This window comes from Salvelinus fontinalis, chromosome 24, assembly GCF_029448725.1.
Source record: "Salvelinus fontinalis isolate EN_2023a chromosome 24, ASM2944872v1, whole genome shotgun sequence".
Classification (NCBI taxonomy): Eukaryota; Metazoa; Chordata; class Actinopteri; order Salmoniformes; family Salmonidae; genus Salvelinus; species Salvelinus fontinalis.
In genome coordinates, this window is record NC_074688.1 from 26763415 (window position 1) to 26777925 (window position 14511).

Sequence of the window (14511 nt, forward strand, 5' to 3'; positions counted from 1 at the left end):
CCATCCAACAGACTGGTTAACTGAGATGTTTTGCAACCTTTTCTCCAGTGTTATTACTCCTAACCCAGACGAATGTGTTGGTACTCCTCTCTCTGTTTCTCTGTCCTCACTAATGCCATGGAGAAGGACAGGATGAGTCAGAACCATCCCGTTCCCTACTGTTAGAACTACTGTTGTCCTCCAGGGAATGATTCCCCTCCTTTATTCAGGGGTTACATTTGTACCTGTGGTTTGGTGTCCCGCCGTTTCTCGTCTGAGAACGTCGGAAAAAACATAGAGCGAGGATCTGCATTACAGTACATCAGTCAGGGAACTGTGATTTTGAGGGGAACGTGACACCTGATGGGGGAGCTGTTTCAGTGTGTGTTGCGTGTTTCTGTGATGGTGGTCCGGTCCTGCTCTGTTACCGCTGGATTATCGGAAATGTTCTGGACAGAATCCACTAACCCATGGGGTTGGTAAGCACGAAAGCATGGTACTGTACCGTTGGGTTTCTGGTCTTGTGGTCTCGTAGCCGAGGGCCTCTGAACCATCCACATCTCCCACAGAGCTGAGGGAATCCTTTCTGCAGATGGAAAGATGGAGAGGTGTTCATTGCAGCCAGAGATGGAGAGAGCGAGAACAGGAGAGGAGAAAAGGACACATAGTTGTTGGGTTGGGTGCACACTTGCCTGGCATGCTAGTTTGGCAGAGTGTGTCCCAAGGTGCCAAATCCACCTACTTAATTGAGCACTCCTAATGACAAAGGGCAAGACGTGGAACAGAGAGTTGACAAAAGATGGAGGAAAGAACGGAGGTAGAGAAGGGCTGGAAAGATTCCCCTTATATTTAGTCTGTAGGGGCGGCAGACTGGCAGTGATCATCAGAGCAGGGTGCGGATGGAGATTTCGATGCCCAGGCCTCAGGGGAGGGGTAGATGAAGTCGGAATGCCAGGGATATTTGGAGCAAATGGGGGGAATTTGGGTGTATGTATGTGGGTGCATATGAGAGTCCTAGGACTAGGAGGGGGCTCTTTGATGTTGTTGATTATGATGGAATGAATTACACACACTGGAAAATCATTCCATTCAGTCTTCTCTAAGCAGTTCCGACTGGTTTGTTGTTGTTTGCCAGCTCTTTTACTAAGCAGCTGTCAAAAGCAGCTACAAGTGGTCTGGCCAGCTCATCGTCATGGTAACATGGACCAGAAGGCCAAACATGTCTCACTGGTTCACTGCAATTTAAACTGCCTGAATCCCATTTAAGTCAACTCTAGTTGCTTCCATTCCTCCCCATTCTTTTTAGTCTTTACAATCTCACCGTAAACAATTTATAAGTAATGAATAAGTTGCTCTCAGACATACTATTGCTCTCCTGATTATGAAACTTTGCAGACAAAATAAAAAAGGAAACTATTTCTTCCCTGAGGAAATTGATTCATTGTTCTCAACAAGCTTATTGTGGCTGCATTGAGTCCGTATGGAACAGTGAGTGGCGGAGGCTCAGTGTTGGAGGGAGGGTGGGGCGTTATAGGAGTGGAAGAGAGGCTCATTAACAAACCAAACATTTGTTATCAATTACATGTAGCCTATCCATTCATGCCAGAAAATGTTAACTGCATTGAGCTTGCATAGCTCAGTCACCATAACCATTATCCAGCTATACACTGTACATTTCCCATGTGCATCAGGTCAGCTGTGGGGCTTTATGGTCGTCAATGAGGCAGCAGATGGGGATCCGGCCGGCTAGCATGTGGATGGGTTATGGTTATTGTGTGTGCATGCGGATGTCTTACGTGTGTTTGTGTGTGTTGCAGACGTCTTACTGTAGCTCCTGGCATCTGGATGTACTTATTAGGAAGACTGAGATGGAATGGGAACCTCCTTGAGAAGCAAACATAACATAAATATTTAATCTAAGTTCAGAAAGGGAAGTTTACGGCTTCAAGTTGGGTTCTCTGCTCTTTCATCTGCTCTGTCTCTCAGTTTTTCATACCATGTACTTTATTGTCCATTTACATGGAATTTCATTTTGTGACCTCAGCATACAAATACACAAACACAACACAATTCAACAATATATTACATGCAGTACGGAAAACTCTCGGTCACTCTTCCTCTGTCATTCATCTCTCTCTTTCCGTCTCTCATTCTCTGATGTTCATCTCTGATGTGTTGCTGTTTCTTTTTCCCCAAAACAATATGAACGTATCCTTTAACACTGGGTTAATGTGACGGTTACCATGTACTTTGGACACACTAGTGACCCACCCAACCACAGAAATAGAATGACTAGAATGGACATGCCCATACAAATCTATGTTCATTCTATTTCTATGGACCAAGCATCCAGCTCTTTTATACTGGATTCTCAATGCCTTTGCCCTCCTGTAATATACCAGAACATATTTCTGTCCCTGTTATTATGGAGTACTTTGGGCAGAGAATAAGCTACTTATTGTGTCCTCGCCTGTTTGCTTTATGAACAAATGTGTATGTTCAGTATGATAAGAGCTTGGTACATATGAAGAATGCCTTGTATACTGTTTATTGAATGTTGAAAAAGGTCTTAATTTACTATGTACAACCTAGACCTACCCAATAAACTACAGGGTCTATGGATAGGAGTAATGCGTGACTTGTCATTGTGGGGGACATCCACATCTCTTTATATCTGTCAGTGAAGAAACCCCCCTCTAACCGCCCCCTGCCTTCCCCTCCTCCAAAAATCTCCAAATACAGTCCACATGTGTGGCAGACAGTGCTCTATTTCTGTAGGGTTGAAATGTGGCCTCTCCCCCGTCTGGGACTGGGTTGGAACAGAGGATGGATGGGGGCGTAGTAGAGATAGCGATCTCAGGCAGACTAGTGCTGGGCTGTGGTCTCCCGACACCCTTCCCAATGCTCAGACACTTGGCGATTAGGCTAAACACAGGAAATTAATGTTAGGAGGAGAGAGGCTAGGCAAGCTGGCTTCTCAGGGTCTTTATCAGGGTCTTCAGACTATGGGCTCTACTCAGCGTGTGTGTTTTTGATATTGGTTGTTTGGGCCTCAGGCTGTTATGGAATTAGTATTCTGGTGGGTTCTTAAGGTGTTTAAAGGTAGTTTGTCTCTCGGGGCCTGTTTGAATCAAAATGACATCTGGAGGTCGACAGATTATGATTTTTCAACGCCGATCGATTATTGGAGGACTAAAAACAGCCGATGCTGATTTTTATATGTGTGTGTGTGTAATAATGACAATTACAACAATACTGAATGAACACTTATTTTAACTTAATATAATACATCAATAAAATCTATTTAGTCTCCAATAAATAATTAATCATGTTCAATTTGGTTTAAATAATGGAAAAACAGTGTTGGAGAAGAAAGTAAAAGTGCAATATGTGCCATGTTAAAAAGCTAACGTTTAAGTTCCTTGCTCAGAACATGAGAACATATGAAAGCTGGGGGTTACTTTTAACATGAGTCTTCAATATTCCCAGTTAAGACGTTTTAGGTTGTAGTTATTATAGGACTATTTCTCTCTACCATTTGTATTTCATATACCTTTGACTATTGGATGTTCTTATAGACACCATAGTATTGCCAGCCTAATCCCGGGAGTTGATAGGCTTGAAGTCATAAACAGCACTGTGTTTCAAGCATTGTGAAAAGCTGCTGGCAAACGCAGGAAAGTGCAGTTTGAATGAATGCTTACGAGCCTGCTGCTGCCTACCACCGCTCAGTCAGACTGCTCTATCAAATATCAAATCATAGACTTAATTATAATATATTAAACACAAGCCTTAGGTCATTAATATGGTCAAATCCGGAAACTATCATTTTGAAAACAGAACGTTTATTCTTTCAGTGAAATACGGAACCGTTCCGTATTTTATCGAACGGGTGGCGTCCCAAGTCTAAATATTGCTGTTACATTGCACAACCTTCGATGTTATGTCATAATTATGTAAAATTCTGGCAAATTAATTACGGTCTTTGTTAGGAAGAAATGGTCTAAACACAGTTCGCAACGAGCCAGGCGGCCCAAACTACTGCATATACCCTGACTCTGCTTGCACTGAACGTAAGAGAAGGGACACAATTTCCCTAGTTAATATTGTCTTCTAACATGAATTTCATTTAACTAAATATGCAGTTAAAAAAAATATATACATTGGTGCAATGATAGTGCTTTTTTCCCGAATGCGCTTGGTAAATCATCACCCGTTTGGCGATGTAGGCTGTGATTCGATAAATTAACAAGCACCGCATTGATTATTTGCAACGCAGGACAAGCTAGTTAAACTAGTAATATTATCAACCATGTGTAGTTAACTAGTAATTATGTTAAGATTTGATTGTTTTGTATAAGATACATTTAATGCTAGCTAGTAACTTACCTTGGCTCCTTGCTGCACTCGCGAAACAGGTAGTCAGCCTGCCACGCAGTCTCCTCGTGGAGTGCAATGTATTCAGTGTCCAAAAATGCCGATTACGATTGTTATGAAAACTTGAAATCGGCCCTAATTAATCGGCCATTCTGATTAATCGGTCGACTTCTAATGACATCCTCCCTTCCTCTGAGGTAATCACAGATCTGAGATGTTTGGATTGGTGAAAGCAGTTACTGTAGAGACCTTGCTTTCACTTATTCAATCAGGTATAGATCAATCAATGGTAAGCTCAAGGAAGTGAGGCATTTTGTAAAGTATTCTAAGTATGTTGATGGTCCTGGCCAGTGGCAACCCTCAACAGGTCATGACCAACCAAGGTTCTCAGCTTCCTGCCCCTGACTTTCCTAGCTTTTTCCTGGTAACAAACTACATGGTTACTATTTATCAGAGCCTGCCCTGCATGCCCGCTGGTTTAACTGAGGGGTCTACCACTGCGTGTGTGTGTGTGTGTCCCCACATACAGAGAGTCTGGCTGTGTGACCCTGTCATCATGCTAAATCTCTAAGCAGAATAGATGCTGCTTCCTGCAGAGACAAAAAGGAATCCATTGCTGTCAACAAGCAGATTGTGTGTGAGGAAGAGAGTGTGTGTGTTTTCCCTGTCCGTCTACTTTTGAAGAGCCTTGTAAAAGTGGTACATTCCTTAGGCAGCTGGTACCGGCTGTTAGGATTCCATCTTTGTGAGGAGAGGAGAGCCCCCTTCCCCCCCACCCACACACACACACACAGACAGACAGACACACCCCACATTGGGCCAGTGTTAGGCCAGTTACCCCCATTACTCTGGCATCAGATGGCAGTGCCAAAGCCCAACTCAGACCATCAAAGCCCAGCTGCGTGGCGTAAAATAGAAATATTAGATGGCAATTAGTTTACTTCTCTGTGAAAGAAGCCCCACTCTGTTCCCCACCCCAGTTGTTCCAAGAATTTTTGGCCAAACACTAGTCAATAGGATAACATTTTTAGAGGATTGGAGAGACTGTACATATTTTGACCAGAGTTGCACCTTATTTGACATTTTGCTTGACACCCCTCTCTGAGCAATGCGATAACGCATGTCATGAGCAGGTCCTCTGGCTAGCCAGTCAGTCAGTCTATAACATTGGTTTTTGGGGTAGAAATACATGGCTATGGGGTTGGGAATGGGTAGTAGGATATCTCTCTGTGTGCAGCTGCTGGCAGGAGAGGGAGACCGCTCTTCTTACCTACTGGAATGTGAGAGCAAACTGTGGTAGAGGTTTCTCATCCCCACGCCGTTCCTTCTGGTTTCTCATCACGCTATTTTGTTTGGTTTTCCATTCCCCTGCTGGGGTGCCTATAAATACAACCTGACAAGGAAGAGAGGAGAATAGCATGACTCCAGAATGTCCCTGGTTCTTCCTACTAAACAAAGATGGGGTTGATTAGCCTGTAATCTTGAAACCTAGAGCCAAATTCTTACATGAACACTAGCCTCTGGCCTGCTGTAAGGAGAGACTAAATAGCCTGGTCCCAGGTCTATTGTGCTGTCTTGCCAACTCCTATGGCCATTGTCACACCAAACAGATCTGGTACCCGGCTAAGGGACGATAGAGAAGTTGAAAAGAATCCCTCTTTGCATTAGTTGCTAGATGTCAGCTACATCCCACTGTGTCTGAAGAGATGCCTGCCAGAAAGTAAACTTGTTTAGAGAGTCCTGGTACCTAAATTACCTCTTTCAACCCTGTCTCTCTCTCCTTTCTCTCCCTCCCAGGCACTGGAGGAGGCTCAGGTAGCCATCGGCCAGCTCTTTGGCAAAATCAAAGACATTAAGGACAAGGCTGAGAAATCTGAACAAATGGTGAGTAAACAAACAAAACACAGCCAGACTCCCCCACAGGAGCCATCTTGTTTACCCTGTCTAAAGCTTCAGGGTGTCCCTGTTTGTGTGATTGTGTGTGTGACTGAGGGTGCCCCCTGGGGACTCTGACATACAATGTAGTGTTATTATAAGTGGAGTTAAACCTCCTGCTGTGTGTGGGTTGGTTCTTCCTCTCCTTGTGGGGACCTAAATTCCCCACAAGGATAGTAAACAAGGAAAATTATCCTCTGTGGGGACATTTCACACGTCCCCATGAGGACAAAGGCAATTTTAAGCATAGGGGTTAGGTTTACAATTGGGGTTAGAATTATGGTTAGGGTAAGGGGTTAGGTTTTGGATTAGGGCTACAGGTTAAGGTTAGGGAAAATGTGATTTTGAATGGAAATTAATTTTAGGCCCCACGAGGATAGAAGAACAAAGTGTGTGTGTGTATGTGGGGGGGGGGGGTCACAGGAAGGCTGCTGGGCTGGGTGGGTGGAGAGGGAACAATGGAGAGGAACCCCTCCCTCAATGGGTATGTTGTAGCAATTATGTCTCAACTCAAACAGATGTCTTATTACTCTTTCTCTTTCATCTCCTCGCCTCGCCCCCTCTCTGCTCCTTTCCTTTTATCCCCTCTTCGCCCCCCCGCTGCTCCTCACACCCCCTCTCTCGCCGCTCCTTGCCACCCTCTCCTCACTCTTCTACCGCGTCCCCCACCCCTCCCTCTATCTCTTAGGTCAAGGAGATAACGCGGGACATCAAACAGCTGGACCATGCTAAGCGTCACCTGACCACCTCCATCACCACCCTCAACCACCTGCACATGCTGGCCGGTGGCGTGGACTCTCTAGAGTGGGTACTCACCGTGCCACCTATGGGCGTGGAGGGGAGTGCCAACGGTGGGCTGCGACCCGTAGTTTGAAAAGCACCGATCTAGAAGTTACACAGGGATGACTCCAAAGTTAAATATTTGTGGGCGACTCAGACTTTCTTGTTATACATGCATTGATGTCAATGGAAGATTTGTGAAAATGTAGCTCTATGTGCATCTCAAGTTAGGAGTTGGCACATAAAAAGGAATACTAAAGATCATTGGACACCATTGTGCACTGTTACTGCCTCAAGGCAAGGTGCTGGGTCTGTCTTAGTTTGGCACATATACCATTGACTAGATGTTGAAGTGGCTGCTCGTATGTGTAGCCACTAACCAGAACTCCAAGCTAGAACTGTCAGTGATGTGTTCTATGTGTGTCCCAGGGCAATGACGAGGAAGAGGCAGTATGGAGAGGTGGCTAACCTGCTACAGGGTGTAGTCAACGTCCTGGAGCACTTCCACAAATACATGGGCATCCCTCAAATCAGACAGCTCTCAGAGAGGTAACCATACACGCACACGCATGTACGCACACACCCTTGCACATGCACACACACGGGCAACACATTCTCTTTCTGAACTGACAGCCAGGCCAGGCCTGTTGAGCCCAGAGGAATTCTGTTGTGCTCATCAGTCAGACCCTGTTTTATATTTACTGAGGAGAGGAGGCTGCAGGCTGCTGAAATACACAGGAAGGAGATGCACTGAATAGGAACTCCTTTATGCAGACATTTTCCACTGAGGGCTTGGGCTGTGCTTTCCTCTGGCTGGGTGTGTTTGAGAGAGTGTCCTTGTGTGTGCGTGCCAGAGGAAAAGTGGGTTTGAGAGAGCGAGAGTGTTTCTTTGTGTATGTGCTCTTGTGTGTGTGATTGAAAGAGTAGGCCTTTGTCCTCTTTCTTCTTTCCCCTCCACAGGAACAGTTCTGGGGTGTGTTAAGCACTAGTCCAGACCCCATACCATCACTACAGAGTAAGGTCTGTGTTCAGCCCTCAACCCAGCTAGTCTCTATGTCCCTCTGGCTGGGGGAGCTAGCTATGCTATCTGCTCTGTTTGCCTTGGAGTGGATGATAAAAACATGAATTTAGGAGAGTAAGGAAGTGTGTTTGTGTGTGTGTGGGAGGTGTCGTTGAATGTTTGTTGTTTTTACCCCCCACAAACTTATGTTTATCCAGAGTTGTGTGTCCAATGTCCATCAAAGCCACCCACACACTCTTACCACCACTGTTTTGTTATCTGGAAAAGGGTAAATGGAAAGAGTCTTCAGAAGAAATTGACAAACTAATGGTGGGATGACCAGACAGAGGGACAGCTGGAGCATTGGTCTGACTGGTTGTCAGGGGCATCTGCAGGGCACTGCCCACCCTGTGGCATGGTATCCATCTTGTTTACTCTGGAAGGTTCTTCTTGTTGCTCTAAGATTGGACTCTGAATGCCCCACCAGATTCACTCTTCACATTTGGCCAGATGTTCTGGTTCCCACCATGGAACTATGTGCTGTACTGTGTAACCCAATAAACTCTTCTGGAATTTGTGTGTCATTGAGTAAACAAAACCACTGGCCAAGTCATGCCAGTTTTGCCACTGCCTTAAACCAGTCAGTCACAACTTACCAGTGGGTCACACCCAACCTAGCTACCATTTGGGAAACCGTTTAATGATGAAAATATCTACAGTTATGCTACACCAGCTCTAAACTCAGCTCCAGCTTTCACAACGGCAATGTTTTCTCAATGTTTCTCCACTGTTTGTGTCATCCACAGGGTGAAAGTGGCCCAAAGCGAGCTGGGGACTCAGATCCTGGCAGACTTTGAAGAGGCCTTCCCCGCTCAGGGGTCAAAGGTGAATGCCTTGTGTGATATATGTGCGTCATAAAACAATTGTATGTGTGACTATACATTATCTGTTTAATGTATATTATAATTGTATGTGTGTTAACCCAAGGTATTTTGTGTACTCTATATCCGCAGAGAGCAGGGGGGCCCAGTAACGTTCTGAGGGATGCCTGTCTCGTGGCCAACGTCTTGGACCCTCGCATCAAACAGGAGATCATCAAGAAGTTCATCAGACAGCACCTCTCTGAGTACATGGTGCTCTTCCAGGAGAACCAGGACGTGAGTTTCAGTTTATTGTACTGCTAAGCATTAAAGTGGAACTGACAGCATTTTAGCAACATTAAATATTATTAAAATCTGTTCATATACACTCCCAGGAATATGATATGAGGTCACCTAATAATCCCCAGTTTACAATTGGCTCATTCATCCCCCTCCTCTCCCCTGTAACTATTCCCCAGGTCGTTGCTGCAAATGAGAACGTGTTCTCAGTCAACTTACCTGGTAAAATAACGGTAAAATAAAATAAATAAAATAAAAAATATGATTCTGACAATCGAGAAATTGAATGTGGCCGTTTACATAAATTCATAGAATGTTTGGGAGTTATGTATAGTAAGGCATTTGTGAAAATTCTGTATCAATATAGAGTGGCAAAGCGGCTGTGCGTTTGGACAATTAATAGACACTGCAGTAAATAAAATCTAATAAAAACATCGGCCCCTGTCCAGGACCGGAGTCTATGCAGACCTGTGCGCCGGAGCCAATCAGAGCTACATTAGGCCTATATGCAAAAAAGCTATTTGCCACAAGGGCCTGCCATCATATACATCTAACTGGACTGTGTGTTTACAGGCAGTAGCAACAGTGCGACTTTAGATCATTAGAACGCATTCACCAAAAGCCACAAAATACACTTGAATGGATTTCTGCAAGTGTGTAAATACCACTTGGGAGTCCTCTTACATCTGGCAACTTCACAGTCCTATTCATCAAAAAAAAAAAAAAAGGTAGGCTATCTCTACCTCAGTTGCCTATGCACATCAACAACAACAAGACACAAAAATGAATGCTAGACAGAGCGAGATGAGCTAAAAATCTAACAAGGGAACATTAGGTAAACCCTCTCAAACATTTTAGGTTGTTGGCCATCAAAATTGCACTGATAAACGATGGTGAATAGTACCCTGCTCGTCGTTCTGCAGCTTGTCTGCCAATGCATGCTTGTCCTAACTGAATTTTGACAAGTAAATGTGAACTTGCCTGCCTGCCCATTAGATCGATGCCAAATTCATTTGATTGACAACTAAGAGATATGCTAACTGTAGATAAGTCGTTCAAGTTCAGCATAGCTAGCTAGCAAAGTGATTCACATTTCTTGCTAGCTAACCAAATGACACCTGTATCTATAGCTGTAGCCACCGAAAAACGATATGAGGGAAAAAGTAAATCACTCACCCTCTTATCCAATGACATGACATCCTCCCTGCAGCCAGCTAGCTAGCTAACGTTAGCCTCTGTGTTTTTAGCGTGCTAAATAAATAGCTAGCTACATAAATAGATATGCTAGCCCAGTGGTGTCAAACTCAATCAGCGCACGGTCCATATTTAAAAAGCACAATCTATTCGCGTGCCAGACATAGCCTATTTGTTTACACACAAAAAATTTGCAACTGCAACCCGACTAGGCAATTATTTTATTTGAAAAAAATACGTCCCTTTTTATAATGTACAATTATGTACACCGGATGCTGTATATAGCATTTTAACATTAAAACAAAAGATAATATAAATATTTGTCCAGCCTTTGCTGCTGTGCTTGCAGATGTGCATAATATGGTGCGAACCTAATCAAAAAGTATTTAATAACTCCAAATAACAACATTCTTAGCTATAGGTTGTAACATTTCATCTGAAAACGTATTTAAAAATGTTTTGCACTGCATGGATCACCGGTGCTGTTGAATGCAGCATTGCTATATGGTGCACTCAAAATGTATTGTACTGTAGTTGAGTAGCCAGCCTAGGCTACTTCTCAAATGTTGCTGAATTCACTGATGCCAGCGCATCAGGCTGTAATTTCATAAAGTAGATGACTCAACTGTTATACTCGCTTGTGTGTCCTATTCGTTCCGCGGGCCTTGTTTGACACATGCGCTAGCCTATTAACCACGTTATGACTGACTTGTTATCATTGCTCTTGCTAGTTTGATTGTATTGACATTCCCAGCCTTAGTTCAGTCGTCCGTTTATGTTCTAAATATTTAGTTATTGAAACTGAAGCGGTGCGACCCAAATGGGTGGAGGCAGCGAACAATGTACCAGGCCAGCTGTGATTTACAACCTGAGCAATATTTTTGGCAGTACCAAGAAATGTATTGGTGAATTATTTTGAACTACAACAATGCACGTCATGGAATTAAAGTAAAATATAACCTATTTTTAAAACCTCTTATAAAGTTGGTTTTGAAGCATAAACTGGGTATTTTTTTTTTACTGATATGATTGTTTCACATCTGCGAAGTAGTTAAAACCGCTGTCTGTTTGACTTTAAACTAAGGCAGCCATTTTGGGTCCATTACACAAGGGATTTTCAGTAGGTACAAATGGGGATAATGAACACAAAAATATATTTTAGTTTGTGGTCCAAACACAAACTAGTATTTCTTCCTTTGTAGATCATGTGAATCATCATTGAGATGTACATTGACTGATCTTAAATAATGCTAGTGATGTAACAGTGTGTCTGTGGACCCTCCACCTGAAAGTGTGTTTGTCCACTGACCTGACTCAGGTAGCTTGGCTGGATAAGATTGACCGGCGCTACGCCTGGATTAAGCGTCAGCTGGTGGACTATGAGGAGAAGTACGGACGCATGTTCCCTGAAGAGTGGTGTATGACTGAACGCATCGCTGTGGAGTTCTGCCACATCACCAGGTACACACACACACACCCTGTGCTGGAAACTGTTGACAGCCAGTGCCTCACTGTCATCACATTCTATCAACTGTTGTAATAGTTGTGCTCCTATCATCCGAACACTATTCAGTATACAGTTGATTTAGTCTTTGTTAGCCTACATGAGCACTGACCTGCTATCACAATCATTCATGCTGCAATGTGACGTGTTGACAACCCTATGTGTCTGTGTGTCATCCAGGACAGAGCTGGCCAAAGTGATGCGGACGCGGGCCAAAGAGATCGAGGTCAAGCTGCTTCTGTTTGCCATTCAGAGGACCACCAACTTCGAGGGGCTGCTCGCCAAGCGCTTCTCTGGGTGCACCCTCACTGACGGGCCCGGGGTTAGACACACACACACACACACACACACACATTCATTATCTTCGGGCCATCATTGCTGACTGTAGTGTTGTTTCAGGTGAAGAAGCCGGAGACACCACTGGAGTCCACCAACCCTTTCCTGGAGGACGAGATTGGAGAGGATGGGTCAGAGATGGAGGAGGATCTGGATAGGGTAAGACATGTTTGAGATGGCCCTGTCTGAAAATCGACCTTGATAGGTATAGGCTGACCTACTGAGGTCATTTCCTGTGTCATGGTGACCCATGATGGGAATATCTCTAGAAGGATCTCGATAGGACCTTTTACGGGATGACTTTGGAAAGAAAATACTCATCCCCAAGAGAGAAATCATGAGTGGTAATTACATCTTACATTGTTGACCACTTTCCGCTCCCCAGCCCAAGAAGCACAAGGCTCCTGACAACCCCTTCCATGGCATCATTTCCAAGTGCTTCGAGTCTCACCTCTATGTCTACATCGAGTCTCAGGACAAGTGAGTTGTGTGTGATGTAGTGTGTGAGTGATGTAAAGATCTGGCACAGATTTGTGTGCCCAGAACTTTTCCTTTCTCCCTCATCAGCCACCCCCCTGTCGTTCCCTCTCTTGTTTCTGTTTCTTTCTGTTTCTCTCTGCTGGGGCTGAAATGGTTCCTATGAGCTGCATGACCACAGACGCTGAGAAAGAGGGATTGAAAAGTGGTGCTGCAGCAGATCGTTCTTCTCCTTCTCTTCCTCCCTCTCTTCCTTTTTTTCTCTCCCACTCTCTATTTCTCTCTCACTCTCTTTCCCTCACCTCCTTCCACCCTCCCCCCTCAGATGTGGGGTCTCCCCAGAAACAAGGCACTTATCTGGGGCTTGTCGGTCTCGCGGCAAACCCTAGTATTGGACCTCTGGAGCATGTAGTGTTTGTCAGTCTGACTGGGACTTACATTATCTGGCTATGGCTTCCTTTCACAACAGACATGGCCAGATGATTCTACATTAGGCGTTTCCAAAGCAGCTTGTCTCAATGGAATACAACAGGAGAGAGAATAGTGACCTGATTGTTCATACAAAGTGGATTTAGTTTTTTGTCCTTGGCTTCATTTTACAGTAACAGTGGGGTAAAGTACTTGACCATAACAGCCGTTTAGACATTGATATCAAAGTACAGTGATGACAGCCGCAATTGAGGGAGAATCTCCTACCCTGTCTGTCTCTCTTCCATTTTATCATCACTGAACTGTGTGTGGCAGGTTGGCGTTTGTCATGAATCTTGCTCTGGAGGCAGCTCTGCAGAGTGGTCACTTGCTGGCACAGCCACAAAGCCATAACATCTGATTTTTAAACCTATCCCTAACTACACTGCTAACCCTAATGCTAAACCTTAAATTAAGACCAAAAAGCTAACGGTGAAGCCAATTTTGAATTTCCAGCTGGCCCATCTAGTGTAAATCGCTCAGTTCTGCCTCCAGGGCAAAATTCATGGCAATAAATGTCAACCTGTGTGTGTGCTGGTATCTGGGGCTCATCACTGAACTGTGTGTGTTACTGTTCTCAGGAACCTGGGGGAGATGATTGACCGTTTTGTGTCAGACTTCCGGGCGCAGGGCCCCCCCAAGGTGGGCACGGAGGACGGTGGAGCGGTGCTGCCCAGCTGTGCTGACCTGTTTGTCTACTATAAGAAGTGCATGGTGCAGTGCTCTCAGCTCAGCACAGGGGAACCTATGATTGCCTTCACCACCATCTTCCAGAAGTACCTCAGAGAGTATGCCTGGAAGATACTGTCTGGAAACCTGCCCAAGTAATTTATTACAGCCTAGCCTAATGATGATCAGATTTATTTGTGTGATGTAGGTCTAGTAATTATTTAGTAAGTGCTTTTTATTCATGCTGCTCACATACTGTATTGGGCCCTAGAACCATGGTTGCAGTACTTCCCAGTACGGGTTCTGGAAGACCACCGTGTACTCTGGTTTTCATTCAAACCATTTTTTGGGTGGTTTCTGGCTTTGCTAGGGAAAATATTCTAACACAAGTGGAACTATGACAACCAGTATGAACTGTGGCCTGCTAGGAGCTGGACTGGGACAAATGCTTCTGTCAAAGCAAGGTAAAAATTCTGAAGGATGATATATGCTGTCATTTGCTTCAATTCCCTTTTGATGAAGGAATCTGACAAAGTTAGTTTGTTCATTCAGAAGAGTGATCCGTCATTCTCCGGGGTTTGTTTGATAGTCTGGGTTTGCATGTCATGTGGTGCTGGAGATGTTTACATCGC

General features: G+C 44.4%; 1 protein-coding gene across 1 annotated transcript in view; it reads left to right on the forward strand.

Annotated features, from left to right (window-relative positions):
- LOC129822565 (vacuolar protein sorting-associated protein 53 homolog) overlaps positions 1-14511 on the forward strand; it is a 31217-nt gene that overhangs the window by 5413 nt on the left and 11293 nt on the right. The window contains exons 5-14 of the mRNA XM_055880898.1: positions 6154-6240; positions 6980-7095; positions 7501-7620; positions 8878-8956; positions 9085-9228; positions 11744-11886; positions 12110-12251; positions 12329-12424; positions 12651-12745; positions 13792-14034. Of these exons, the coding sequence (XP_055736873.1) occupies positions 6154-6240; positions 6980-7095; positions 7501-7620; positions 8878-8956; positions 9085-9228; positions 11744-11886; positions 12110-12251; positions 12329-12424; positions 12651-12745; positions 13792-14034 (1265 nt within the window). The remainder of the gene's footprint in view (positions 1-6153; positions 6241-6979; positions 7096-7500; positions 7621-8877; positions 8957-9084; positions 9229-11743; positions 11887-12109; positions 12252-12328; positions 12425-12650; positions 12746-13791; positions 14035-14511) is intronic.